General features: G+C 28.5%; 2 protein-coding genes across 2 annotated transcripts in view; one reads left to right on the forward strand and one right to left on the reverse strand.

The window, feature by feature from the left end:
- Positions 1 to 2,816: 2,816 nt before the first annotated feature.
- ArgRS-m (arginyl-tRNA synthetase, mitochondrial) lies at positions 2,817 to 16,982 on the reverse strand. The gene is made up of 8 exons (XM_075371102.1): positions 16,316 to 16,982; positions 14,053 to 14,423; positions 10,722 to 11,223; positions 8,032 to 8,365; positions 6,624 to 6,745; positions 4,776 to 4,924; positions 3,368 to 3,442; positions 2,817 to 3,089 (listed from the first exon to the last, which is right to left on the reverse strand). Exons 1-8 carry the CDS (start codon positions 16,352 to 16,354, stop codon positions 2,936 to 2,938), a joined length of 1,746 nt encoding a protein of 581 aa, XP_075227217.1. The 5' UTR covers positions 16,355 to 16,982; the 3' UTR covers positions 2,817 to 2,935.
- A 990-nt stretch (positions 16,983 to 17,972) lies between these two features.
- The window catches only part of CysRS-m (cysteine--tRNA ligase-like protein, mitochondrial), a 45,601-nt gene continuing 36,419 nt past the window's right edge, over positions 17,973 to 27,154 (forward strand). The window contains exons 1-2 of the mRNA XM_075371393.1: positions 17,973 to 18,336; positions 23,592 to 23,887. Coding sequence (XP_075227508.1) covers positions 18,062 to 18,336; positions 23,592 to 23,887 — 571 coding nt within the window. The 5' untranslated portion in view covers positions 17,973 to 18,061. The remainder of the gene's footprint in view (positions 18,337 to 23,591; positions 23,888 to 27,154) is intronic.

Raw genomic sequence — 27,154 nt, forward strand, 5'->3', positions numbered from 1 at the left:
TTCATGTATGATAAATGTATATTTTAAACAAAAAATAAAAAAAATAGTTGAAGAAAACTTATTTCTAAGATCAATAAATCCTCTGCACATAATATTGTTTATTTAGGTGCAGGTTAATCACACTCTCATGAATGCTTACACTAACGGGTGAATTTTCTAACATTTCCTAGGACCAGAAGTTTGAAAGAGAATTAAATATACCAACTCTGTGAATAATGCCTTTGTTGAAGAACATTGTAAGCATGCTTTTTATATTGTGCTTCTAATTTGCCAGACCTTTTTTGGTTCTAAGTTTCAAATCCTAGTAAAGGCAACTTTATATGGATACTAGATTGTGGATGCTGGTGTTCATTGGTTGTTAGGTTTCAATTAATCACACATCTCGGAAATGGTTGACCTGAGACTGTACAAGACTACACTTCATTTACATTCATACAAATCATCCTCTGAAGTAATACCTTATGGTAGTTCTGGAGACTAAATAGAAAAAGAGAGAAAGACTTTTTTTGTGTTTGTGACTGCAGGCTCTTTCACTGTGATGGCTGTTGCTCCCTCAAGATTACAGCTGTAAACCACCAACTTCTTTTATCTTTGGTGATACCCTATAGATGAAAGTAGGATTGTAATTAGCCAATGTCATGGAGCTCACTGCACATCATTAGCTTTTGATCACATGACAAGAACACAATGAATTAATGAATGAATTTTCAATTAAAATCTCTTGGCAGGTCCTACCCAAACCAATTGTAGCCACGTTGGATTGTTCAGCAAATGTCCTCGTGAATCTGTTCCCAAATTTTAATAGCCTTCACTTTGAAATATGCATGTCATTCAAAAACCGATGTTTGGCCCAGCAAATTTTCTTTAAAATTTATTTCTCGGTAGCCAATTTGGCAAATTTCACAGAACATTTTATGCAATCCCATTTTTTCTGGTAATTTAAATTGGAACTGAATAATTCCATTTAATACTTTGTAGTTCTAAAAGCTCTACAAGTGTGTTGTCTCTTTTAATATATGCAAGTATTTTTCACACTTGCTACTGGTTTTCTTAAAGAAATCTTTTAACAATTTTTTTTTAATGTAAATAGCGTTTCAATTGTTAATTTACATTGCACTTACTGGGTACCAAAAATGATATATTCCCTGCCTATATTAAATTTGATCAGAACCATGAGGTAATGTACTGCATTTTTTAATGTAATTTTTCAACAAATATTATGATTAAATATTCAAATTCTGTATAGTGTAAAACCATGATTACATGATCTTTTGCATTGCTAAAGTGAGAGATAATTTTTTCTTTGGCTGACCACATCAATAAATGTCTTCAGAATATTCTCCTTTACTTAAGTTAGGATAGCTTCAGTAGCTTTAATGTTGTGTTATTGTTAGTCTTAAAAATGTATCAAATGGCTCTACATAAAGTATGTTTCTCTAGTGAGATAATTACCTGGAAGTTCATTTGGTGGTTAATCTAAGCCAGTGCTTCTCCACCCAGGTTTCTCGACAACAATGAAATCGTTTTATGTGGAAAAAATTATTTAATTTTACTTACAATTATAAATACATGTGCAAAGTTTCTCCATACATGGATATACGCACGAAAGCAATTGTTTACAAGTGATATTTAGTTTTTAGCAAAACCATGGATGAAAAACTCTTTTCACAGAGGTAAGATATGGTAAAAGGGATTAAAATTTTCAATGCTTCAGAGGCTGAATTCACTTTGATGAGATGGTTGTAAATCTCAACTGGTAACTTAGCAGCTGCAACAAGATTTTCACTAAATGGATTCAGTACACATCAATTTGAGAATTCATTTTTATCTACTGAAAAATAGTGAATTTATAGCTTACGCAAATAACTTCCTCATCTTCATGACATCCAAATTGTGGTGAATAGTAGTAGTGTCTTCTTCATCCAAATTTTCTCAATATAATCAGAAGTGAGTGGAAACATATCAAAATTTTTGTTTTGAAGGTGAATTAAGCTTTTTAATAAAAGCATGAACTTTATCTGTCATAATAAAATGATTTTATCAGGTTCTAGTAAATTCACATTCAAGTTGTTTAAATGCAAAAATACATCACCTAAACAAGCCAACAGCAACATATACTCATTATTCTGTTAAAACATTGTGAATGACATTTATTTATCCTGGAAAAATATTAATTCATCTTACAATTCCAATAACCGGGTTAACACTTTTCCCCACCATTGAAGAGATTTTCTCTTTTCACTCATATTTTAGCAAACAGCCTATTCTGTATTGGTTGACTTTCAAATTAACTATTTGTACAACTTTACAAAGAATTTGTATAGGGTGAAGATTGAGATTTTCCAACATATTTTTTGTAACAAGAGCATGTCTATGAAGGAACGCCCTTGATATAAAACGATTTTTTAATTTTTTTAGAAATCCACTGTTATCGCCTTTGCGCCCAATCACTACATACTGCAATACATTTTGTCCAATCTATGTTTCTAGTAGCTTCATAAAAAACATGAAAAAGATTGTCCCCAGTTGCGTGACCAGGTATTGATTTGCAAAACAACATATTTTCATTTTCTTTGTCCCTGTCGCATTCATATCTAACAAAAGATAAAAACTGAGAAATGTTTGCAATCTGTCAAATATAAATGTTACGATAAAAGTATTTAAGACACTTATAAGCAGATTGTTATACAATGAATTATTTTATTGACAGGATAGAAAAACTCATGCTGCAGACTAAGTTTACCTACAGCATTATGCTACATCCTGATTCTTGACTATAGCTGTTGCCCAAGAAAAAAATAAGATAAACAAATACGTACAAAACTAATGATATATTTACACAAACAACAACACTATTAGGAAGAATCATTAAAAATAAATAAGAATCAGTAACACTTTAATAAATAAAAATACACTTCATTACTGTGTTATATTTCTACATTTTACTTAAAGGTTTCAGTCCAAGAATTTTCATTCCTCTATTTAACACAACTCTTGCACGATAAAAAAGTAGTAACCTCTGTGAAGCAATCTGATGTGAAGAACAGCTCTTTACCGGTAAAACTTTCATTGCTCTATTAACTGCATTACTGTAATTACACAAGCTAATAAATATCAATGAATAAATAAATTAGTTTTATACAAAGTAATTTTTAATTCTTAAAAAGTAAGTTATAAAATTTATTACATACATTAGCAAAATACATTAACAACTAAGAATGTATCAAATTCATCAAAATACAGCATATTCATGAATTTTTGTAATACATTTTGTAGATAAAAACTTGAATCTAATTATTATCTAATCAAGAATTTTATAATATATTAATTATTATTAAGAAATTGTGTAGAAATAAAAACTACATACCATAGTTTAAAAAGATAATTAACAATGATGTATGGTTCTTGTTTCAAAAAAGATGATTGTATTATTTCATCAAACCTGAAAAAATTAAGTTTGCAAAACCTTAAACAAAATAAATAAATGCCAATATTAAAAAAAAAAAGTAAAGTTTTTTGTAGACTTCCGTTATTAAAATTCCAACATAATAAATCTGGATAATGCAAATACTAAAAGGAAATACTCCATGCTAAGAATACACTAAGGCTAATTTACTTGAATTTTTTATTTCTGCTGTCAAAATTTTCACAAAACTTCATTTTAATTTTTTTCGTAATTAAAATATGGAATGACTTATTCTTAAAATACAAATAGATCAATTCTGTGAGCAATAAAATTTAAAAATTTTGTGGAAGTGGTGTAATTAAAATAAAGATAAATTAAGAAAATAAATAATGTTCAATGTAGTACAATATATAGACTGCTGGTAATCCAGTGAAATATGTGTACTTGTATGCGACATAAAAAATGTTACATAACAAGATCTATTAAAATTTAAATAATATTAATTTTGAAAGTATTTATATAATACTTAACAGTGGAATTAATATTTTAATGATGATATGATTATTATCATTGTCATTATTTAATCACCTTGTAAACAAGGCAAGTTAGATAATGAGGTGTTGTAAATAGTAGTAAAACTGTGTATGACATAGAGAAGTTATAGAGCTCTTGGTAAAACTAACAATAACAACACCTCTATTTGTTTAACATGATGCAAGACTATTTTGAACTAATGTTTTATTTTTTATTTATTTAATATCTTTATGGTATATTTTTAATCTCTGACTTTGTATAAGTCAATAAATTATGTGTTCATAATATGATTTCTTGTATCTTAATTAAAATGCTGCTAGTTTCAAAAATTCAATTTGTTTAAGAATTTGTCATCCACAAACAATATGAATATGTTCTCAACTTTAGAGTCAATAGAATAAAAGTATATTCAGATATATTATTGCTATCTAGACTTTGTATTAAAATAGAAGAAAACTGTTAAGACTTAAACCAGTGCTTGGAAAAAAATGTACATTATATTAAAAAAAAATTAATAATTAAGTACCATTATTAGAAAAATAATAACTTATGTTAATAATAATAATAATAACTTATGTTATTTTGATTATAAGATAAGCAATAATTTTATGTTCTAAGCAAAACTACAAACATTAAAAGTTTCTTGGAAAATTAGGTTATCAAAAAGTAATTGTTTGCAACAGTGTTTAGTAAATCAGTTCCTTACATCACAGATCATAAATTACACTGTGCGCAGCTTCTTTAGATTATAACATAAAGATTGAGGAATTAGAAAAAGTTAAATAAATAATATTACATTATTTCCCAAATAAATTAATAAGTTAATTCTACAAACCTTGCTATTTCTTGTACTAAATTGACAGCTTCATACTCTTCTAGTAACAATGGGTCACATTTATCAGGTAAATCTTGATTACAATTTTCTTCCAGATTTATCAGTCTGCAGTGAGTGTACTGCAATTTTATTCCACCATCTCCTTTCATCTGTATAATAATAAATAATTAGATACTAGGTTCATTTCATTCAATAATAAAAGAGACAAATGGCAACAACAGAAAATATATTTAGTAGTACAAACTGAAACTATCTGTGTTCAAGTTGACATTCGTAATAGAAAATATTAATGTAATGGAGATTAAATATTAAAAATAAATATTAGCATAGAAAATATTAGCTGTTTGAAAAGAATCTCCATTACTATAACCTCTTTTATTCATTTTAAAATCTTGCCTAGGCTTGAAATGTTACCGATGTGATAAAATTTTTATCTATGAAGGTGTAATACTGCTCAAAATTTATTGGCAGATGTTAAAAAAAAGTGTATTAAGTAGGCAAATTTTTATATGTGGATTGAACAGTATAAATTGTTTAGACTGTTAGTTGACAGTCGCAGTGAACACAAAGGGGGTGTGCTTTTAGGCCTACCTACAGACCTTTTGGGTCTCTGCAATAATCTGGGTGTTTACACTGATTTTTAAAAAAATATATAATCAAAAATAAATAAATAAACCTCATCATTATAGGCCAATGTTTTAAATGGATTTAAATCAAAGGGAATTAATTTAAAAAAAAATTATTTAAACAAGAACAATCTTCTAAATTAAAACAGCAAATTTCATTTAGAAACACAGGCTAGTCATTCCTGCAATCTCATAGTTAGACGAAAGTGAAATTGTTATGTCATTATTAACTAACACAATGTCTGCTAATTGTCGAATTTGGGCCATATAAGAGGACTCTACAAAAAACATTTCGTGTTATGAGATAAGGACTGTAAGGTGGATGTGGCAACACCTTCTTTTAATTTCAATGATGTTATCAACTGTCTTGCAATTTATAAAAAATATAAGATATATTCTTGATTTAAGAATATGGTCCTTGCTGACTGTGTATACCTTTTGGCATATGCCAGATTGCAATTTTTATTCTTTTAAGTTACTTTTTTAATATTGTATCCACTGTTGTTTTATTCGTGTTTTTATTTCGCTTTTAACAAATGTTACAGGCTTTTTCGTTTTAAGATATTTTTGTTGCTAGGTTTTAGTTTTTAAATAATTTTTAACATCTATTTATCTATGAGAAATATATCTTGCCTGAGTGATGATAGCGTCAAAGCATTTTTCATCTAGAAAAATCCAAACAAAAAAATTTTTGATACTAGAAATTTACATCTAAGTCTTATATACTTAGAATATTGTTTTTATTGTGATTTTGTTCACATCACATCTAGTTCATTTTCTGTGTTAAAACCATTTGATATACTCACCTTATTCTTTTTTGTTTTTATAGTAAAATCTTTTAATTTTATTGAAAATTAATTTATAACTTTTATAAGTCATAAATTTTAATATTAATAAATCCAAAATTCTTTTGCCCAACCTTTATATAACAACTAGGTAATATTGTATTTCAATATCTGTGCTGCTATGATTTTTTCTAAAATTATCTTTTAATTTCTCATATAAGTAATTTAGTTTTACTGGTTTAGTTTCACTGCAATAGATATTAATTTTTTTTAAATGTGCCTAAAGGTGAAATTAAAATAAATATATTATCATACAAAATTAAAGTGGAATATATTATTTTTTAAATTTAAATTAATTATACTCTTTAAAATAACAGAAAAATTATAAGTGAATAATCATTTACTTTGCATAGAACATTACTGACAGTTCATATTACCTGCAATGCAGAATCCCAATTAAATTCATAATTTCGAAGCCGTCTTTGTTTTAGATCATTAATCATAACAGCAGACACCCCAAGAATATCTGATGTATTTGCAGCAAAATCAATTTTAGTAGCTTAAAAAAATATGCACATTAATATCTTAGAAACACAACAAATATAGTTAAGAGCATTTTTTTTTTCAGTTACAATTACTTTAACTGATTAAAAATAAAAACAAAGTTAATTATAATCAGTTTCTTCTTTTGATATCTTAATAATTTTTAATTGTACACAGATAATTTAGTTTTGATAAAAATTCAGATTTATTTCTTTATAAAAAAAGTAATCTTTTTGGTATATTTATTATGTACTTATATTGTAGAAAGCTATCATGAGATTTTATACTATATTACAAGAAGTAATATACAAATTTTAATTTTTTCTCTTCTGAGATTATATCTTGAAGTCTCTCCATGAGAAATGTTAATTGACCAAAGTTCATTAACAGTAACATAGACATTCAAATCAATTAGAAACAAAAAAAAGAAAAGAAAAAGAACAGCTGATGGGCAATGAATTACATTTCACTTGCCTAACCTCGCTCACTCTATCTGCTGGTTAGGTTATATGAATATAATTACCTAGTTATTAGGTATTTGACATAGGTGGTCATATATGCAGCATCATAATTCTATAAAACTCCATGGTGGAGCAGTCATCTTTCATCTGAAAGGTTCTGTGTTAGAATACTGGTCAAGGTTAGAATTTTTCATACAAAAAAAATTTATTTGTCATCATTTTCAGAAAAAAGAATTCCATTGGCCATTATCCTGCAATTTTTTGAGTAATTAAATGAAGGGGTAATATAACTGAAGTCTATAATTCATTAAAAAAATGGGCTAGACTTAAAGTCTTTCATGTATGAACATTTTATAGAGAATAAATAAAAATGACCTAATAGTACTGTTAAATTTCAATCCATTATCAAGAAAATTTGTATGACCAGCAGAGAAAGGAGTAGTGGGTGTGTACTTTCAATCAGAGATATCTTTTTTGATCCTGTAAATCCATGACTTTTGGTTGATAACAGAAATGTGATCAGACAATTTTGCTAATGAAGGATAACAGCAAGTATACATCTGAATAGGTTTATCTATTTTCTTGCAGCAACTACCCATGATGTTGAAGTAGCTATAACATGATATTAGAATAACTTAGGAACATCATCAAATAATCATAAAAAACTTTTTAAAACATTCTGTTTTACAAATACATTATATTTTTAAATAGGAAACTATTGCTTATGAAATATATAAAGATTTAGGTTTATCACGTTGGGATATATATATATATATATATTTACACATGTACACAAATGTAAAGTAAAAAATAACTGGTGAATTTCCACTTTAATACATACTAAGTGATAATTTCTGTTTTTCTTCCATTTTCTCTTTAGCTTCATCAAGAATATCCTTTAAAAACACTACTTCACCCTTTCTTGTACTCATTCCACGAATTCTACCATACTTAACATGTTGTATTTTATCTGACCAGCTCTCATCTACAACACTTAATATCTCATTAAGAGTTTTAAAATGTTCTTGTTGACTAAAATCTGTTACATAAATCATTTCATCTAAATTATAAGCAGCTTTACGTTCTATAGCAGCAACAATATCTCGTGTTAGGTATAGTGATGATCCATCACTTTTTAATAGAGTCACATTTGAACCACATTTTGATTTAAATACCTAAAATAAAAATGAAATTAAACAGAGAAATATTTTGGAACGAAATGTTTAAAATTCATTAAATATATGGATTATGATAACATGCTTCAAAGAAAAATATTAAACTGTAAGGATTACATTAAAAATAAGTAAACGCTTTAAAACTGCTACAGAATTTACTAAAATACAACTAAAATCACTGTACTATTATCTCTCTGCATTACATTTCTTAATTTATTAAGATGAATATTTTTTGCTGTATGTTTTTAACAAAAGGCTTTTACTAGACGGCACTTTTATTGTCAGCAGCTTATAAGTATTTGAAATAAAACTAAAAAAAAAATGTAAAATGGATTAAAGTAAAAAAAAATGTAAGAGATCAGATTATAAAATTAAAAGTATAATTCTCCAATTCCTAATTGGTTTACAAAAAGAATTTTGGGGGTTTAATTTGTTATATCTCTTTAATGAGGTGTACAGTGTTGATTTAACACTAGCATCAAAAACATAAAGATAGTTTTAGTTGTGCACCAGCCCGAAAATTGATTCCTTATATTTTCACTTGACAAATTCACTAACATGGCTAGTGACTGCTGAACAGAAAGTCTGCAGGTTTTATAATTTGCTAAACGTGGTGAATATGTAATCAGAGTTCAACATATATTCCATAGAAAATTTAATTTTAATCCTCCAAATGACAATAACATTTGTCAACGGTATAGTCAATTTTAAATGACTGGGTGTCTGTGTAAATGGAAGAGTATGGGACAACGACAGGTAATTGAAGAAAACAGGTAATTGTGTCAGAAGACACAAAGACAGGTAATTGTGTCAGAAAAGAAGACAGGTAATTGTGTCAGGGAGGAGTTTTTCCTGTATAGTCCTAAAAAAATCAGTTAGAAAGGCTAGCTATAAACTAACATTGTTGGTGATGACAGTGATTTATGTTTGAAAAAAAGGTTTGCATATGTATCCATATCATTTACAGATGATACAGGTTTTGAAGCCTTCTAACTATATTGTGTGTGTAGACTTCATGATCGAAATGTTGAGGCATGAAGATAACAACTTTCTTGACAATATGTGTTTACTGTTGAAAGTCGACATTTCATCTTAATGGAAAAGTTAACAAGGATTTAACAAGGATAATGTTCAAATCTGGGGGTCAAAAAAATCCCCATTACCTCTTACAACATGAAAGGGATTCTCAAAAATTAAGCGTTTTCTGTGTGCAATATATGTAGTTTATGGGTTGTTCTTTATTAATGAAGTAAGTATAAGACAGTTGCTTATTAGGATATGCTGCGTTCATGTCTCTTTCCTGAACTGCAAGACAGGCTAAAGAATTTTATTTTCCAGCAAGATGGTGCATCTCCTCAAGAGACAACTCTATATGGATTGGTTGAACAATGTTTTTTTCAATTATTGGATCGGTCGACATGGAACCAAAGTCAGAGCTTGTTTGCAGTAGCTTTCAAGGTCATCTGATCTGATCCCATGTGATTTTTTCTTTTGGGGTTTTATAAAGGGTCTTGTGTATATGCCTTCATTACCTACTGACCACTAAATCTGAGGTACGGGACTGAAGCAGATGTTGTTTCCATAACTCCAAACATGCTGGTTAAAGAACTCTTGCTTGGTTAAAGAACTGCTGCTGAGATGAACTCTTATTGGTTGGATATGTGCTATGTGACAGAAGGTGCTCACATTGAATCCTTGAAGGGAAAAACTAAGTTACTCTTTTGTTTTCTTCGTGATTCATTACTGTAGTTAAAGTTAATATTAAACAGCTTTTAAACCCTTTCTTGTATAACTGACTTTTTGAAGGCAGGGTCAGATTAAGAGCTGTTGGGAGTTTTTAATTTATTACAAAATTCAAAAAATCAAAATTAAAGCCTAAATTTTTTGTTTGTTTTTAGTTTATTTTATTATTTATTAATTTTATATTTGTTAAATAAGTTTCAATTTGATATATGTGGAGTACATGTAACTACACAAGAAATATACCATATAACGTAGAATTATAAATGATATAAATAAAAATTCATTAAGTTATCTACAATTAAACAGCAAATGCTCAACAAGAAACAGAATTACAACAAAGTATTTCTAAACTAAGAAATGTTACAGAGAATCTAATTCTTATAAAAGAATTTGATTTATTTAAAAAACAATTTTTTGCAAAAGAAAATCAATTCTGTCTAGAAAAATATTATCAATATACTACAATGTATATTTTTACTAAAAGTAAACTCCCATATTACAGAAAACTCAATTAAGAAACTTAAATATTTTATATATATAACAAATAATACTACTAGCCATAAAATTGATTAGAATTTATTTTAAAGAAATAAGGTCACAATATTTTACATACCAATTTTCCATCTTCATTAGTAACATATTTTTTATCTTTTAAAATATTGATTACTGACTTTGAACGATTTGCAGGATAATTTGATTCCCAATCATAGACATTAAATTGTATTCCAAGCCGTTCATATGTTATCTTTAATTCTTCTACAGTCAATTTTCTTATAGTCTTCCATTTCTCAAAAGCACTATGATTCATTCCATGCTCTAAGGAATTAAATATATCTTTAGCTTGAGAAAGAATATTCTGATCAGTTTCACTTTCTTTATTAGCTCTGACATATGCTTTAAATAAACATTCTATGGGATTTTGAAATATATCTTTATCAGTAAACCCCAATATGTTAATTCCAACTTGAAGAAGACCAAATTGTGTACCCCAATCACCTAAATATGTTAAACGAACTACATCATAACCAAGATATTCATAAAGATTTGAAAGATAATTACCAATAATTGTAGATCTAAAATGACCCATGTGAAATGGTTTTGCTATATTTGGTGAACTGGAACAAAAAAAAAATATATATAAAGAAAAAACCTCAGTGAAAGATCTTACATTCTGTATTCTGTGTAACAGTTTGTAAATACAGTTAGCCAAAAAATGAATTAGTTGTTTTAGAGTTCATGATTTAAAAAAAAGGATTACAATTTGCTGAAAGAAATGTAATATTAGATGTGTTTAGAGTAAATGATAAAACGCGGCTTAATATTGTTAATGACTCATTAATATGTTTGTAGATAAAATATTTTGATACCGAAAAGCTCATTCATTTGAATGAGCTTTGAATTATGTGATAAATAAATGGAAACATGATTTAGATATAAGAAAAGCTATTCTAGTAGGGTTTTTTGATCTGAAATGAGCTTTTAAAGTAAAACCATAGAAAAAGTTATTCATATTAAAATATTATGATGTTAGATATAATGCTTATGAGGAGTTCTGTAGTTAAAAAAATTATAAATAAAAACTGGAATTGGAAACTGGAATACAATTCCAGTTTTTGAAAAACTGAATAACAATTCAAATGAAATATTGTTAAGGAACAATTTTCAGAGCTCTGGTATTTATCACATTTATAAACAATACAAATGTTTGTTTAAAAAAAAAATTAGAGTTAAGTTACTAGCTGATGATACACTAGTTAATGAGAAAGCTGAAAATATAAATAAAGCAACTGAAAAAATATACAACAATTTAAATGATATTAACAGATGATTAAAAATGAAAGTTAAACATAATTAAAATAATATACATTAACCATTAAAATAAACAGCATAGTGTTAAGTAATGGTAGTGTAGAATAGAAGCCAACAAGCTAAAATCTGATAACATAGGTAGGTTATATTTGTAAAAATTTAAACAGATTCTTTTTTCAAACAATTAGGAACATATTAAATTACATTCAAACCAATCATTTTATATAAATGCTGCAGACCCTCAGATTGATTTTGTGTTTTTATTTTGTTTTTCTATAATAAGAATCGGTAGAGTAGAATTCAAAAATAATAAAATCAAGTCAAACAAATAATTTTAATAATAAATGGGTATAAAAAAAATAAATTTGATGCTACAAATACTTCCCTACCAGGCTGGTCTAGCGTTTAACTCATCATTGCAATCAGCTGATTTTCGAAGTCGAAGATTCTGAGGTTCAAATCCTAGTAAAAGTTAGTTGCTTTTATACAGATTTGAATATTGAACAGTGGATACCAGTGTACTTTGGTGGTTGGGGGTTCCATTAACCAGAAGTCACAGCAGGTGGTCGGCTTGAGTTAGAACCAGACTACACCTCACTTACATATCATACACATTCTCTTCTCATTGGGCCGTGGGATTACTTATGGTTCACTAGTCGAACAGACACTGTGTAGGTAAAGTGTTAGGTGAAGAATTCCGATGTAAATAGTATGTTGGTTAATTATATTTTTATAAGAAATTAAAATTCTTAAATTTAAAAGAAAATTAAAATGCGAGACCTTGGGAAAGAAAATATTAAAATATAGATTAAGTGGATACAAGTAAGTTAAGGTATCGGTAAACACTGACTTAATTAAGATAAATATTTAAATGCAATTATTTGTGATAATAAATTTCTATTACATTCAATAAATAATGTGCTTAGGGATAAAATTCATTTTTAGTTTCAGTTTATAGTGTAAGAGAGATATCAACATAAATTTTGAAATTCATGCTTTCTTCAGTAGTTTCTCAACAAAGGATATATCTCTGTAAGATTTAAATTCACCAGCTGGTCTGGTATTGACATCATCTAATAATAATAATTTAAACTAAAAAGGGTTATTTCTGGTCCTAAAGACCTCCCCTTATAAATGTACTAAACTTCAGTTTCTTAGCTGTTTAAGATCTGAGAAAATTAATGACTGTCAATGTCAGTTAGGCTTCCTCATATATGTAAATGCAACAACCTTTACCACTTGAAAAAACTGCCAACATTTCTGTTAAATCTTTACATATAGGTTTTCAGAATTTATAGTTTAGGATGAAATTTGAATTAAGAATCGTTTTTGGGGGAAACATTTAAAATTCGACTCAATCATTAGTAGAGATGCTTGTATCACAGTTAGTTTGGATTTAATTAACAGAACTGGTTTAAATTAATGATCAATCTATGGCTGGAAACATCTAACTACAAAATGGTAATTGGCTAACAGCTTATACTGCAACAGCATGAAATAAAAAAAAAGGTTATTCAGAAATCAGCTTCTTGACTTCTGATACTTAAACACCAACAATACATAAACCTTTTTTAATGTTTATTCACATATCTTTTTTTCCTTTATTGAAATTCAATTGACAGATTTGATTCTTTTCTACTCTGCATTAACATATTAATTTTCAAAATGTATACTCTTTTTATGTATCAATGAAGGTACATGATAATTCACTGTGTTAATCTGAATTGCAACTGCAACTAGCAAGAGTATATTGCTTTTCTCTCACTGGTAAAATTTAGAATTTCCTAGTTTATTTAAAAAATTCACACAACATAGGGCAAAATGCTGAAAATACTTACCTAATGTCAAAAATCAGTTGTCTAAAAACAAAAAATATAATAAGAATTGGATTTATGAGTGTAACTGTTGTAACAACCCATGAAGGAAATTATCAGATTACAAAAAATGTCACACAACTTTCTCCAAAACTAATCTTATACAGAAGTAAAAAAAAAGTTAAAAAAATTATTTAACACTTATTCTTAAGTATTTTTTTCATTACTCAGTATTTAATACAAGATAAAGCACAATAGTATTTTATGCAAGATAAAAATAATAACAGTCTTAATCATTACAGTTGTGTAGTTAATTCTCACCTGAAATCTATTACAACTTTCTTCTTATATTTTCTTTTATTAAGATCTGGAGTTTGCAAATTTGAAAAATATTCATTATCATTCAATGTATCTCTAACAAATATATCTTTATTTAAATGAAATAAAATTAAAGGCTCATTGTCAATTTTACTGCCTGAAACACCTTCTAATACAGAATCATTCTTCAAGTTTGTCAATTTTTGAAAATGTTCTTCAGAGATATTTTTATAATGTTGTTGCAAAGAAGTAAGTGGTAGATGTAGTTGCATTGTATTATTAGTTTTAATAAATTTATTTAAATTTATTAGAAGTTCAACAGTGTTTGGATTAATTTCAACATCATTACAAGTTTTCTTTAAAACATCAGCAACCTGAAACAATTTTATTAAACTTTTCAAATAATTTATTATAGAAGTTAAAATATCTTCATTCAATTTTTCTTTGAATAGTAATTTTTCTATGAATTGTAAACACTTTCTTCAAGCAGTATCTGAACCAAATTTATTAAACACAAATTTTCAAAACTCACATCAAAATACTTTCAATTACTCTTGTGGCTATCTTCAATCAGTATTGATGAATGTGCTGAAACATATACAACAGTCTGCTCATTGATACATTCCTACCAAAATAAATAAAAAGATAAAAACAAAAAGTACATCTCCCTAACTGTGATAAACAAAAGACTCATAAATAATTGACAAACTTAAAAATGTTGAAATAATGTGGCCTTCAGAAAAAAAAACAATTATACATAAAACACAATATTCTTGTAAATAAATAAAATGAACTCCTCCAAGAACATAATCTTTTCTATTAACCAAATGGGATGTAGCTTCAAACAAAGAAATAATAAACATTTATTATAGCAACACAGAGTCAACCATATCATAGATTAAAATCACAAATCAAGCAACATTACAAACAACCTTGATATTCTACATATACATGAACCCTTCTTAAACTATAAAATATACTACATATTAGGTAAAATAACTACGTATTTTGACTGATTCAATGCAGTCTACCAGATTAAAAAAACCATAAAAAATAATGTATTTAATAAATTTGATCTGTTTTTAAAAATTGATAGTTTCAAATGACTATATAATGCTTTTTAAAGAGTAAAAAAGTTATGCAGTTTTTAACGGTGCAGAATTCATGTTATTATGTTTGAACAAGCTAAAAATAATAACACAAGCTAATAAAATTAAAGAAAATTTCATTATAATTAATGAAATATTTTAATGTAAAAATATTAACGTTTGAAATTACTAATCAAATAAAATGATTTAATAACATAAAAAGGTTTTTCAGTAGCACTTGTAACCACATTACATGACTGTTGCTACTGTTCTTATAGTTTCTTTTTTTCCTGTTTGGCCTCCGGGAATTACCATTCAGTATTACTTCAGGGGATGAATGACAATGTTATGTATAAGTGCAAATGAAGTATAGTCTTGTACAGTCTCAGTTTGACCATTCCTGAGATGTATGGTTAATTGAAACCCATCCACCAAAGAACACCGATATCTATGATCTAGTATTCAAATCTGTATAAAAGAAACTGCTTTTACTAGGACTTGAATGCTGGAACTCTCGACTGTTCTTACTGGTGTCAGCTAATGTTATAGCATGTAATATTTTTATTTTAATAAGATAACAAGTATTTTGTGGAATGTGGTCAAAGTGTGAATTAGATCTGAATTGTCTCTTTCATTATTAATTGTTAAATAATGTTTGTTTTTTTAACAATATAATAAATCGCTCTTTATCTCTAAATTACAATATTTAGTGGCTTCTAAAAAGATAAGGATATAACTCCCAGTTTCAAACCTTTTCATACAAGAAAGAATACAAAACCTTTTCATACAAGAAGTTTCATACAAAGCCTCTATCGAAAAATGTACTTGAAACACAAGTTTTTATTTGTAAAAATATTTATTCCAAAATTAAATTTTATATTTTCATAACTTAGATTTTCAATTATTTTAAGAAGCTACTTTTTTAGTAAAGACCAAAATGTAGTCGAGACATAAAATACAGTAAGTTTTATACAATTAATGTGGTATTCTTTTGAACTTGTTTTTAAAATCATAGAGGTTATTAAAATTTGTACAAATCTCAAAAAAACATAAAATTGGCTGACAGTCTATATAAAATATATCTAAAAAAAATATTACTTTGCTTCTAGTTAAAGAAAACTTAACGTGCTCTTTAAAACAACTTCAAAAATAAACCGCAGAATTTTAATTAAACTTACCTTACGGCCTATCAAAGTTTTATACTTGGCTAATGCCATTTTTCGATGTTCGCCTATGGTACTTTTTCCTGTCTACTAAACTATACTGCGTTCATGTAAGAGTGCTAAAGCTGCAGCCCATTTTAGAAGACTTATTAAATCTTTTATATTTTGAGGTTAGATCTCCTCTCACTGGTTTGTTTACAATTTTAGCTTGCCTTTTGAACTAGATCGACAGCTGAATCGTAGCTGACTTGAGTTCCTCTTTTCTGTTTAGCCGCCTGGACGAACTGGGTATTACTTCAGAGAATATGTAAGAATGCGAATGAAGTGTAATCTTGTAGTCTCAAGTCGACCATTCCTGAGAAGTGTGGTTAATTGAAACCCAAACACCAAAGAACACCAGTATCCACGATCTAGTACTCAAATTCATATAAAAGTAACTGCCTTTACTAGGATTTGAACCGTAGAACTCACGGCTTCGAAATCAGCTGATTTGCGGGGACGAGTTAAGCACTAAACCAGCTTGGCGGGCTCAGCTGCCAATTTTTTTAACCTCTGGGACCACCGTCAGATATTGCTTCAGAGGATATCATAGGCGAACCCACCGGGTTGGTCTAGTGGTGAACGCGTCTTCCCAAATCAGCTGATTTGGAAGTCGAGAGTTCCTGCGTTCAAGTCCTAGTAAAGCCAGATATTTTTACACGGACTTGAATACTAGATCGTGGATACCGGTGTTCTTTGGTGGTTGGGTTTCAATTAACCACACATCTCAAGTATGGTCGAACTGAGAATGTACAAGACTACACTTCATTCACACTCATACATATCATCCTCATTCATCCCCTGAAGTATTATCTAACGGTAGTTACCGGAGGCTAAACAGGAAAAAAAAAGAAAGGATATCATAGGCGAATGACAAGTAGCGTGTGAAAATGTCATGCCTGACAAAAAACCTCCGGATGAAAGGCCGAGATGCTGCCAAGCTGTCTAGAGTTAGACATGTGAAAAGTATCAAGGTAAAGATGCGCGAAAAATAACATGTGCTTGTTTCGATAATTGATGTTAGTGATCGATATTTGAGGTAATAATCGCTTACTTCTCATAAGCTACGCATAAGGAGTAAATTTTGAGATTGTTCCGTGGTTATAACAGATTGCAGGAATTTGATTAGAAACGTTTTGTTTGGTAAAATCGTTGCACTGATCTGTATATAACTAGATAGGGAATTTTATGTGTTGGCATTGGTAAAATATGATGCATAAACTAGCGCCAATAAATTAATGGTAGAACTAAATAAAGTGAAACGGCGCATGTGCAGAGTAGGGATTAAACCACGTTTTAAATCGATGAAGTGGAAGTGTTTTGATTTTGTATTTTGAACATGATCTTTAAATAAATTCTCTACCACTGTCCGTAAATTTCTGCTTGTGTTGTGAAAATGACCGTTCTTTTTTGGCTATCTATCTTGAGTAAAATAAACATCCTTACCATTGCGATTATAGTCTTCAATATTGAACAATTAATTGCATTTATGTCAAAGGTTACTATCCAGTTATATAAAGATCAATAGGTCTATCACTCATTTAGTGGCGCTAGTTTTAAATTTTACCAATTTCAATATATAGGTCTCCCCTATCTAGTTATATTGAGATTAGTGAATCATTCCAACCGACAATCGATGTACGCGTAATCGATTTGTGTCTTGAATTCAATTATGAATTATTTTGTATATTTGTTTGTTGTGCAAATTGTGAGATTTGTTAAATGATGTCGCCAAAGTATTTTTGTTTTAACAAGTCATTTTACTTTAAGCGATATTTTAAGTGTTGTAACAGTTTTTATAGAGGTTTGCATTCAGAACGATCGTGTGTAAAACGTTCAGGATTATGGGTTCAGCCTATAGGTTATGATACCGGAATTAAAATTTATAATCCTATTCTAAAAGAAAAGGTTAATTTAGTGTTAAAAACTAAAAATATTGCCACTTGGTATAGTTGTGGCCCGACAGTTTATGATTCTTCACATTTAGGACACGCTAGGTATATGTACATTGTGTATACTATGTTCAATCGAACAACTTTATAAACATCATAACTTAAAATTACTGAATGTTAAATGACTTAACTTCAGATCATGGGGCTTTTTGTAACAAAAACCTTTCAAAGTTAATTATCAAGATTTTCTTTAGTCGGCACTGTTTTTATTGGCAATCATCATAAAAATGTCCGGAGCCCCCCTTTAACTATGTGACCAAATACTGAATTCGATTTGTGTGTTTGTTGAATTGTTTTTAAATTTCATATTCTTAAAGTTTAAAATTGGTTTTTAGATGTCGTAAAACTTGTATGTTGTGTTTAGTGGTTGTACATCTATACTGTTTCTTTGAAGTGATTTGATTGAACTATTTCAGTCTATCATCCCAATCTGATGTAACATTAATGCAATCACTGCAGTTTTTGTGCATCTAGTCAGCTGGATTTGGTTGACACAACCCAGCTGTATTAATTAATTAACTCTCCTGGAAATCTAGACAGTTTTGTGTTCATGATGTTAGTCTGGGTGTTTTTCAGAAGTATTATAAGTAACATTTTTACAGTGTTCTCCCTTAAGAAATTGTCCTTTTCATTCTAAAAAGTTTACAGTTTTTAAAAATACTATTTATGCATCTGGATATTAAAATTCAAACTATTTATTGCCGAGAAGAAAAATTACTGCATTACATTAAAAACAAGTAACAAAATGCACAATTTCATATATCAACTGACATATAAGAAATCCAACATACAAATTGTACTGCAGTGATTGGTTAAAAACTACATTGGATAGACCGGCTGTAAATTCACCTACAAATAAAATGGAAGACAAGCATTATACACAACAAGCTAACTTTTGAAAATCATCTGATAGAAACAGAACCACAATACAAAGACACTAAACATTTAAAATTTCTACTAAGTATATAGAAATCAGTTCCTCAACAAATTTGAATGATTGTAAAATTTACACGCCTAAAAAGCAAATACTAAGTAGATTGAATGCATTATTTGATTACATACTTGGGGATTACTTACTTAGCTTACACACTTTCCTAACCTATTGAAATTGGTACCATTAACAACAGTGGTATTGGAAACTGTACTGAGCAAGTTATTGATGATAGCCCTGAAAAACTTGTAAGCAAATACAAGTATAATTTACTTGAAAGTGAATTATTTAGTTTTTTATCATATTAAACTTAATGTCATTTATTTATATGTTGAATTTTCTTGTGTGATATCAATTATTTTGTCTCTTTGAATGTGCAACTTTTGAAAATATACTTTAGCTAAGGAATAGAATGATTGTTTTGTTCAGTTTTTTTGTTGAATGACAGATATAGAAAAGATAGAGAAGGATAAATTTAACCTTTTGAGTTGCACTTGGGGAGGAAAATGTTGGAAATGAAATGGATAGGCTATTAGAAATGATGAGGTTTTAAGCTGGGTTGTTTGGGATATAACTGCTACTTTCAGTTTGGAAGAAGAAGATTAATAGATGAGAGGGGAAAGGATTATAACAGTGAGCATCTGAATAAGAAATTGGCACACAAAATTTGAAAAATTCAGTTATGCAGTAGATGTACTTCTCTCTTAATTAAAAATGTGGACTGTTTAAAAGATACATATACTATAAAGAAACATTTTGTTATTATTTGTGTCGACCAACATTAAAAATTGAAGAACTCAAGATTGTAAAATAGAATCAGTCAGCTGACAGGCTATGTTCACAATGCAACAAAAAACCAACTGACTAGTTATATTAAAAAATCTTTTATTGACATTTTATTATGTAAAAATAAATCATTGTTTTTTTTTTTTATTTTAATCATTAGTTTGAATATATTTATTTTAATATATTTAAATTATTACTTTGAATATATTTATTTTAATATATTTATTTTAATACTAAGAAAAAATTAAAAAAGAATTACATTATGAATTCAGGACATTCATTCTACCCTATGACTCTTGATTGCTCTTATATTGAAAATTAATCTGAATGACTGTAAAATTAATCTGAGGACTGTACCTTTATAATGCAAAATTGCAGATTGAGAAACCCAGTGAAAATACTTTATAATGACTGTGGATTTTCACTGCACTACCAAAATACAAAAGCTGTTATGAATCATAAAATGGATATTCGCAAAAAGTAAATCAGTTTGCTATTAACAACAGAAATTGGTGTTAGACAAAATAATCCATTCCACATAAGACTGTGTCAAAGACTTGCTGGCACTTTTCAAGATGCCCGCCCAATAAGGTGAACTGTAGTTAGTCGGTTCTTAGATGGTGCCAATGAAAGGCTATCGCTCTCGCTTAGCTAGTAAAGATAAGCTTGATATCTGAATACCTAAATAGGACATACTTATTTAGTACGTCCTGAATATCACCATCAGTTAGCTAATAAATATAAACTGTCGCTTTAATAATAACAACAAAATCCACCGCTTAGCCAATAAAGATAAACTTGATATCTGAATACTTAAATAGGACATAAAATTATGAATATAATCTAATCAAAGTTAACCTATTTTCACTTTGCTTGCTAACCTTCACTAGCGAGCGAAGCAAGCATAGGTTAAGTTTGGCTAGATTATATTTATTTATTTTGTTACTTCAGTATAGCCTTTCAGTGGTGCCATCTGACAACTAACTGAATAACTACAGGTCGTCTTCTCAGTGGCAGGCATCTTCTTGAAAAGTGCCGATTTGCTAATAGTATTTATTGTCTTATATTAATAAACAGAAAAAAATTAGGATGACTCATATAATGATTTTTTATATTTAAATTCGATAAACTTTGACCAGATGGTAAATCAATATAACTAACTAAACTGGCAGTAATGAAATCTGGTTGCAATTAATACCTTTAGATGCAATAAAAGTTTATCAAGGTATTGCATGAAAGAATGGAGTGCATGATTTGGGATGGCTTAATGCACCTCTTGATTTTGAAGTTTAAGTAGAAAACAGAATTTGTTTATTATTATTATTATTATTAATATATTGATTTTTCCTTACTTATTTTCATATTGGATAAATTAAAACTATAATACAGTACAAGGAAGATTGTATTGCACTTTTACTTTGCATAACTTACATAATTTTAATGATAATATTATGTGTTTGTTAATATTAAAAATGGAAATTCTATTCTCTTTGAAATTGACAAATACTGTATAAAAATTAGTTATTATATTATTGGTATTGTTTTTAAACTATTGGTTTACTTTCTTTTTTATCTTTTAGAATTTTGAATTTTTAAAAATTACATATTGTTTATTTTATAATAAATCAGCTAATTTTTATGAAAAGAATATGAGTGATATTTCTATAGATTTCAAATCTACTGTGTTCTATTATACTGCTGTTTTTCTCATTTTATTATTATATTTTTATTGTATAATGCTTTGATATATTTTTTACATTTTTATTTTAAATGAATTAAACACATTTTGTTTAATTCCTGCAGTTTGCAGGAAATTCTCTTGCAGTTTGTGATAACTTAAATCATGGAGTAAAATCTGTCATACATTTCTGGTGACAAATTCAAAAGTTAGGAATGCTGCTGCACTATCAACATAGAATCCCTTCTAAATCTGTTCTCACACACTTGATATTTTATGTTGTGCTGGCATTGTTTTGACAAGTATGCGATTTTATCCTGAATGGGTCCATTCTCTTGCTACTGGTACACCTCATGACCAATTATTTTTCTTGAAGGTGCAGCTCACGTTACTGATCATCACCAAATGTCTGATTAAACTCTCATTGCATAGACTAACATTTGATTGTTTTCTGAATCAAGGCCTCAGGGACCCAACCACTGCTGTCAGTGAATTCACCCACAACTCACACAACCAGTGTTTCCTACTCAAAATTAATGTTAAATGCCACACTGTTTTTGCATTGTTTTTACTTTTTCAAACAGTAAGTGAGATTTGTTAATTGAATGTGCTCCATTATTTATGAAATGAATGGCAATTAAATAATGTCAACAGAATTTTGTTTGAGACTTTGTTGGCAAAGATGACTACTTCAGCTTATTGCTATATAATAACATTATTTATTGCAATTAATTTTAATAAATAGCAGGAGGCCTAATTCAGTCTACAAATCTTGCTCAGTGTTTACATAAAAAGGTCAAACTAATTTAGTATATTGTCTATTAAAGCCAAGTTTTGCATAAATTACCTACATAAAGTACCTTATATGGCCTTTCTTGCAGAGGTCCTGGGTTCGAATTTCGGTCAGGTATGGAATTTTTCATATACTAAAAATTTTCCATTTCATAATCACACCATATATTTCCATTTCTAATTCACCAAATAAGCTGAAAGCTTATATGGAATTAATCATCCAGAAAGAAAAGAAAAAGTATATAAAAAGTAAAGTATACATGTAATAATATATATAGCATCTTAAATGCAATTTTATTGGATTACATTTTATATGTGTTTTAGTAAAATTGTAGAAATCTCATGTGTGATTTTTATGAGGCCAGATTACAGGCCTCAATTAACTGTACATATCAGGAATGGTCGACCTGTTTCTGTACAAGACTGCACTTCATTCACATTCATACATATCATCCTCTGAAGTAACACCTTAGGTGGTTCTGGAGGCTAAATAGAAAAAGAAGAAGAGGATTAATGTTTCAAGGTTAGATCCCTGTTCAGTCTGATAGGCTAAGATAGGCTACTATTAAATGTACTTTCAAATTTTGTTGTAAACATAGAAAGTGAAAAAATGCATTTTCTAAATGTTCAGTAAAACTAACTAATGGTGATTACACTTAATCTCCGTATCTAAAACCAGATTAAGTGTAAACTAAGTTTATTAAAAATTCTTAGATTGCACAATAACTTACTTGCATAACCAGAAAATCATAATGAAGAACACGGAAAATACTCCATACAGAAATGAATATAATTTATGTGGTTATAACATCAACTTAGTTGTTAGAAAAAGAAAAAATAAAGGACCAAAAACAAAAAATATATCAAATTAACTTACTTTACGAATGAATTATTAAAAATTTTAACTCATAAAATTAAAAAAAGTAAGAGCCAATACCTTTTACTACCAAGAACATAAAAGTTTTTAAGCTAGATACCTTTTTATTTGTATTATATATTTTATAATTAGTTATATTTAAAATTTACACCTTAATTTTTTAGGATTTATTGATGTGGTACACATATGATTTGAAATTTGTGATTTGATAATGATTTTTGTGTTTTCCTTTTCAGTTGCTATGTGAAATTTGACATTATTCGAAGAATATTAGAAGAATGGTTCAACATAAATGTTATTATGGTTATGGGTATTACTGATATTGATGATAAAATAATTCAAAAAGCTAATGAAAAGAATACAGATTTTTCTACGATTTCAAGAAAATATGAAATAGAATTTTATAATGATCTTGAAAATCTTGGCATATTAATGCCTACTCTGTTTGCTAGAGTTACTGATTATATACCTAATATTATAGATTTTATTAAAAAAATAATTGCAGAAGGATATGCTTATATTACACCTTCAGGTTTGAGAAAGTTTCAATTTCTTTTACATGTATTTTTGTGTGTGAGTGTTTATGAGTTTGACTGTAGAAAGTATGGGGGATATAATCTGTAGTGTATTAAGTGCTTAGGATATACATGTGATATCCATTGATGCCACGTACGCACCTGATGTATTGCTTTGATTTTTACTGCCTTATATTTTTGGGATTTAAGTTGTTCTATACATCCTTTTTTACTTCCTTTCATGAAGTAAAGAAATATTGTGATTGCGAAAAATTTCAGTTTTCAGATTTCAATGGAAATATACATTTTGATCATCACTGATTCTTTTTGACTAGTTTCGACGTGATGTCTGTACGTACATACATATGTGTCTTGCATAACTCAAAAACAATTAGCCGTAGGAAGTTGAAATTTTGAATTTAGGACTGTTGTAACATCTAGTTGTGCACCTCCCCTTTTGATTGCAATTGACTGGACCAAAAGTGTCCAAAAAAGCCCAAAATCAAAAAAAAATTGGACTTTTTCTTAAATGCAGTAATAAGCCCTCATTGACAGCTTGTCAATGATATATCATAAGTGGTACTTATTTTCATTGGTTCCAGAGTTATGGCTAAAATTCTAATTAATGAAATATTTGGATTGTAGTTAATAAACAAAAAAACCGCTTCTAACAAATGAATTTGACACATTCAAGTGCATTTGGAATTAAATTTCATCCTCAGGAAATCACATTCGTCATATTAGTAACAATAATTAAACTCCACATGTTGATTGTATGAAAGTTATGAGATTTGTGTAATTATAACAAAATATATATAACAAAATTATTAGAAATATTTGGTTCTTACAAGGGGAAGGCACATCGGTTCAAATCAGACTTCATCTACTTCTTTTTAAATTTAATCATACTGATTTATTAATAATTATGAACCTCTGATTGTAAAAAAAAAAAATATGATAAATAATAATAAAAAGAAAAGATATCAGAAGTTATTAATGAAATAAAATTTTTTGTACTTTTCATTTAAAAAAAAAATGTGTGTATGTAATTTAGTAGGTGTACAAGGAAGTCATATGGTGTCCACATCAGATTTTTTATCATCTGTCATTTGACTAGTTTGATATTCTTTATCAGTCTTTTGACTACTTTAATATTCTTTATTCCCTTTTGTGTTGTGATAATCTTTTAATCTAACATATTTATTACACGCTTCAGCTTGAATTATCCATTTTCTATATTATTCTTTGTCTGTCTACAGCTTTTACCTGCTCCATATCCCATATCTACCAAATAAACTAAACCTTGATGTTATAATGCATAGCCTATCAACCTAGTTTGTTCTTTATGATTCTGCCACAAATTTCTCTCCTCTCCTAGTCATCATAAGACTAAATTTCTTAAACATGGTTTCCGCTGATATATTTTAAAAATAAAAAGTAGTTAAAACTTTTATAACCACCTTACCAGCAAAAAAGATATATGTACTCAAGATCTTTCGATTTTGCAAACCATCATCAGGAGATTAAAAGTATTACTCTTGAGAGTATACTGTTGACATTCAAATAGTCATGACTGTACTTATTTTAATTTTTGACCTATTATAATATTTTTAATCTCCTGATGATGGTTTGAAAAGACTGAAAGATCTTTAGAACAGATGTCTTTTTTGCTGGTAAGGTGGTTATGAAAGTTTTAATTATTTTTTAAGACCTCTACATTTCAAATTTTATTGTCCCAATTAATTACTCTCCTTTTTTATTGTTTAACCTCTGAAACCATCATAAGGTATTACTTCAGGGGATGAATGAGGATTATATGTATGAATGTAAATGAAGTGTAGTCTGGTATAGTCTCAGGTCGACCTTTCCTGAGATGTGTGGTTAATTGAAACCCACCCACCAAATAACACCGATATCCACAAACTAGTATTCAAATACACATTAAAGCAACTGTCTTTATTTGGATTTGAACCTTGGAACTCTCAATTTCAAAATCAGCTGATTAGTGATGACAAGTTCACTACTAGACCAACCTGTTGGGTTAGTCTAATGATCCATTTAATTAACATCTTGTAACACCACATTTCAAAGTCCTACCTGCATTATCATATTAGGTTTTCCAATTGTCTGTGTGTCTCCTTCATATAGCAATACACTCAATAAAAATAACAGAATTTTTTCTAATTATTTGATCTATATTTGATACTATCTGAATTCTTGAAAGCTCTCATTTTTGGTACTATTCTGATTTTTATTTCTACATTAATTTGTCTATCCTTTGTAAAATTTTTCTATCTAATTAATAAAGTTCCACAACTTCTGGTATATTGTGTTCCCCTTTCTTAATATTTAGTCCTTCATTACCCTCCTTTTTATCACATTTCATAACCTTTCTTTTGGACTTATTTTCAAATTTCTCTCTGCAATAGACCCAAGTTATATATTGATTTATTTCTAGTTTCTGTCAAAAAAAATTATGCCATTTGTACATTTAACACTTTTTTTTTTTAATTTTCCCCTTGGATAGTACACTGCCCTAAAACTCTGCCTTTAGTTTCCCTGCTTTTTTATGTACATCTGAAAAGTTGAAAATGAATGGGAATAAACTATACTTTTTCACTTCTTGAATCAGAGCTCACCTTTTCTCATTTTCTATTCTTATAACTGCTACTGTATTCTTAAACAGATTATTAATAATTCTTCTTTCTCTATATTTAAGTCCAAATTTTCTTAAAATTTCTAATGTTCATTTCATTCTAGATTTTCAGGTACTCTTGCCGTACCAAGCCTCAGATCATACCCAGATCAAGTAGGTGGCTTTATTTTTTTTTTAAGCATTTTAAAATTCATTTGAGGCTAGAATGCCTTCCCTTGCTCCCATTCAATTAATGAAATAAATGCTCTTCTGTAATACATCTTTTACCACAAACTCTATTTATTTGTCTGTAAACTATAGTAGTAAATATTTTTGGTGCATGAGGTAGATAGTGCAATAGCTTTCACATTTATCTGCTCCTGCTTTATTTGAGATAACAATTACACTCCTTTTAAAATCTGAGGAGTTTTTCTAGTATCCAAAATTTTTATCTACTTGATTGTAAATCTTATTCAGTTTTATGTCTTCCAGAGTAGTCTTCAGATGGTCTATCATCAAGTCCTTCTGCTTTTTTATTCTATAAGCCTTTTAAGCTCTATTAAATACAGATCTTAGTATTTAAGTCTCTTAAAGAGACTTTTATCATCATCATCATCATCAGTTTCTTCTTCCTCCTCTAGTAGTTAGT

The sequence above is a fragment of the Lycorma delicatula genome, chromosome 7, assembly GCF_047948215.1.
Source record: "Lycorma delicatula isolate Av1 chromosome 7, ASM4794821v1, whole genome shotgun sequence".
NCBI lineage: Eukaryota > Metazoa > Arthropoda > Insecta > Hemiptera > Fulgoridae > Lycorma > Lycorma delicatula.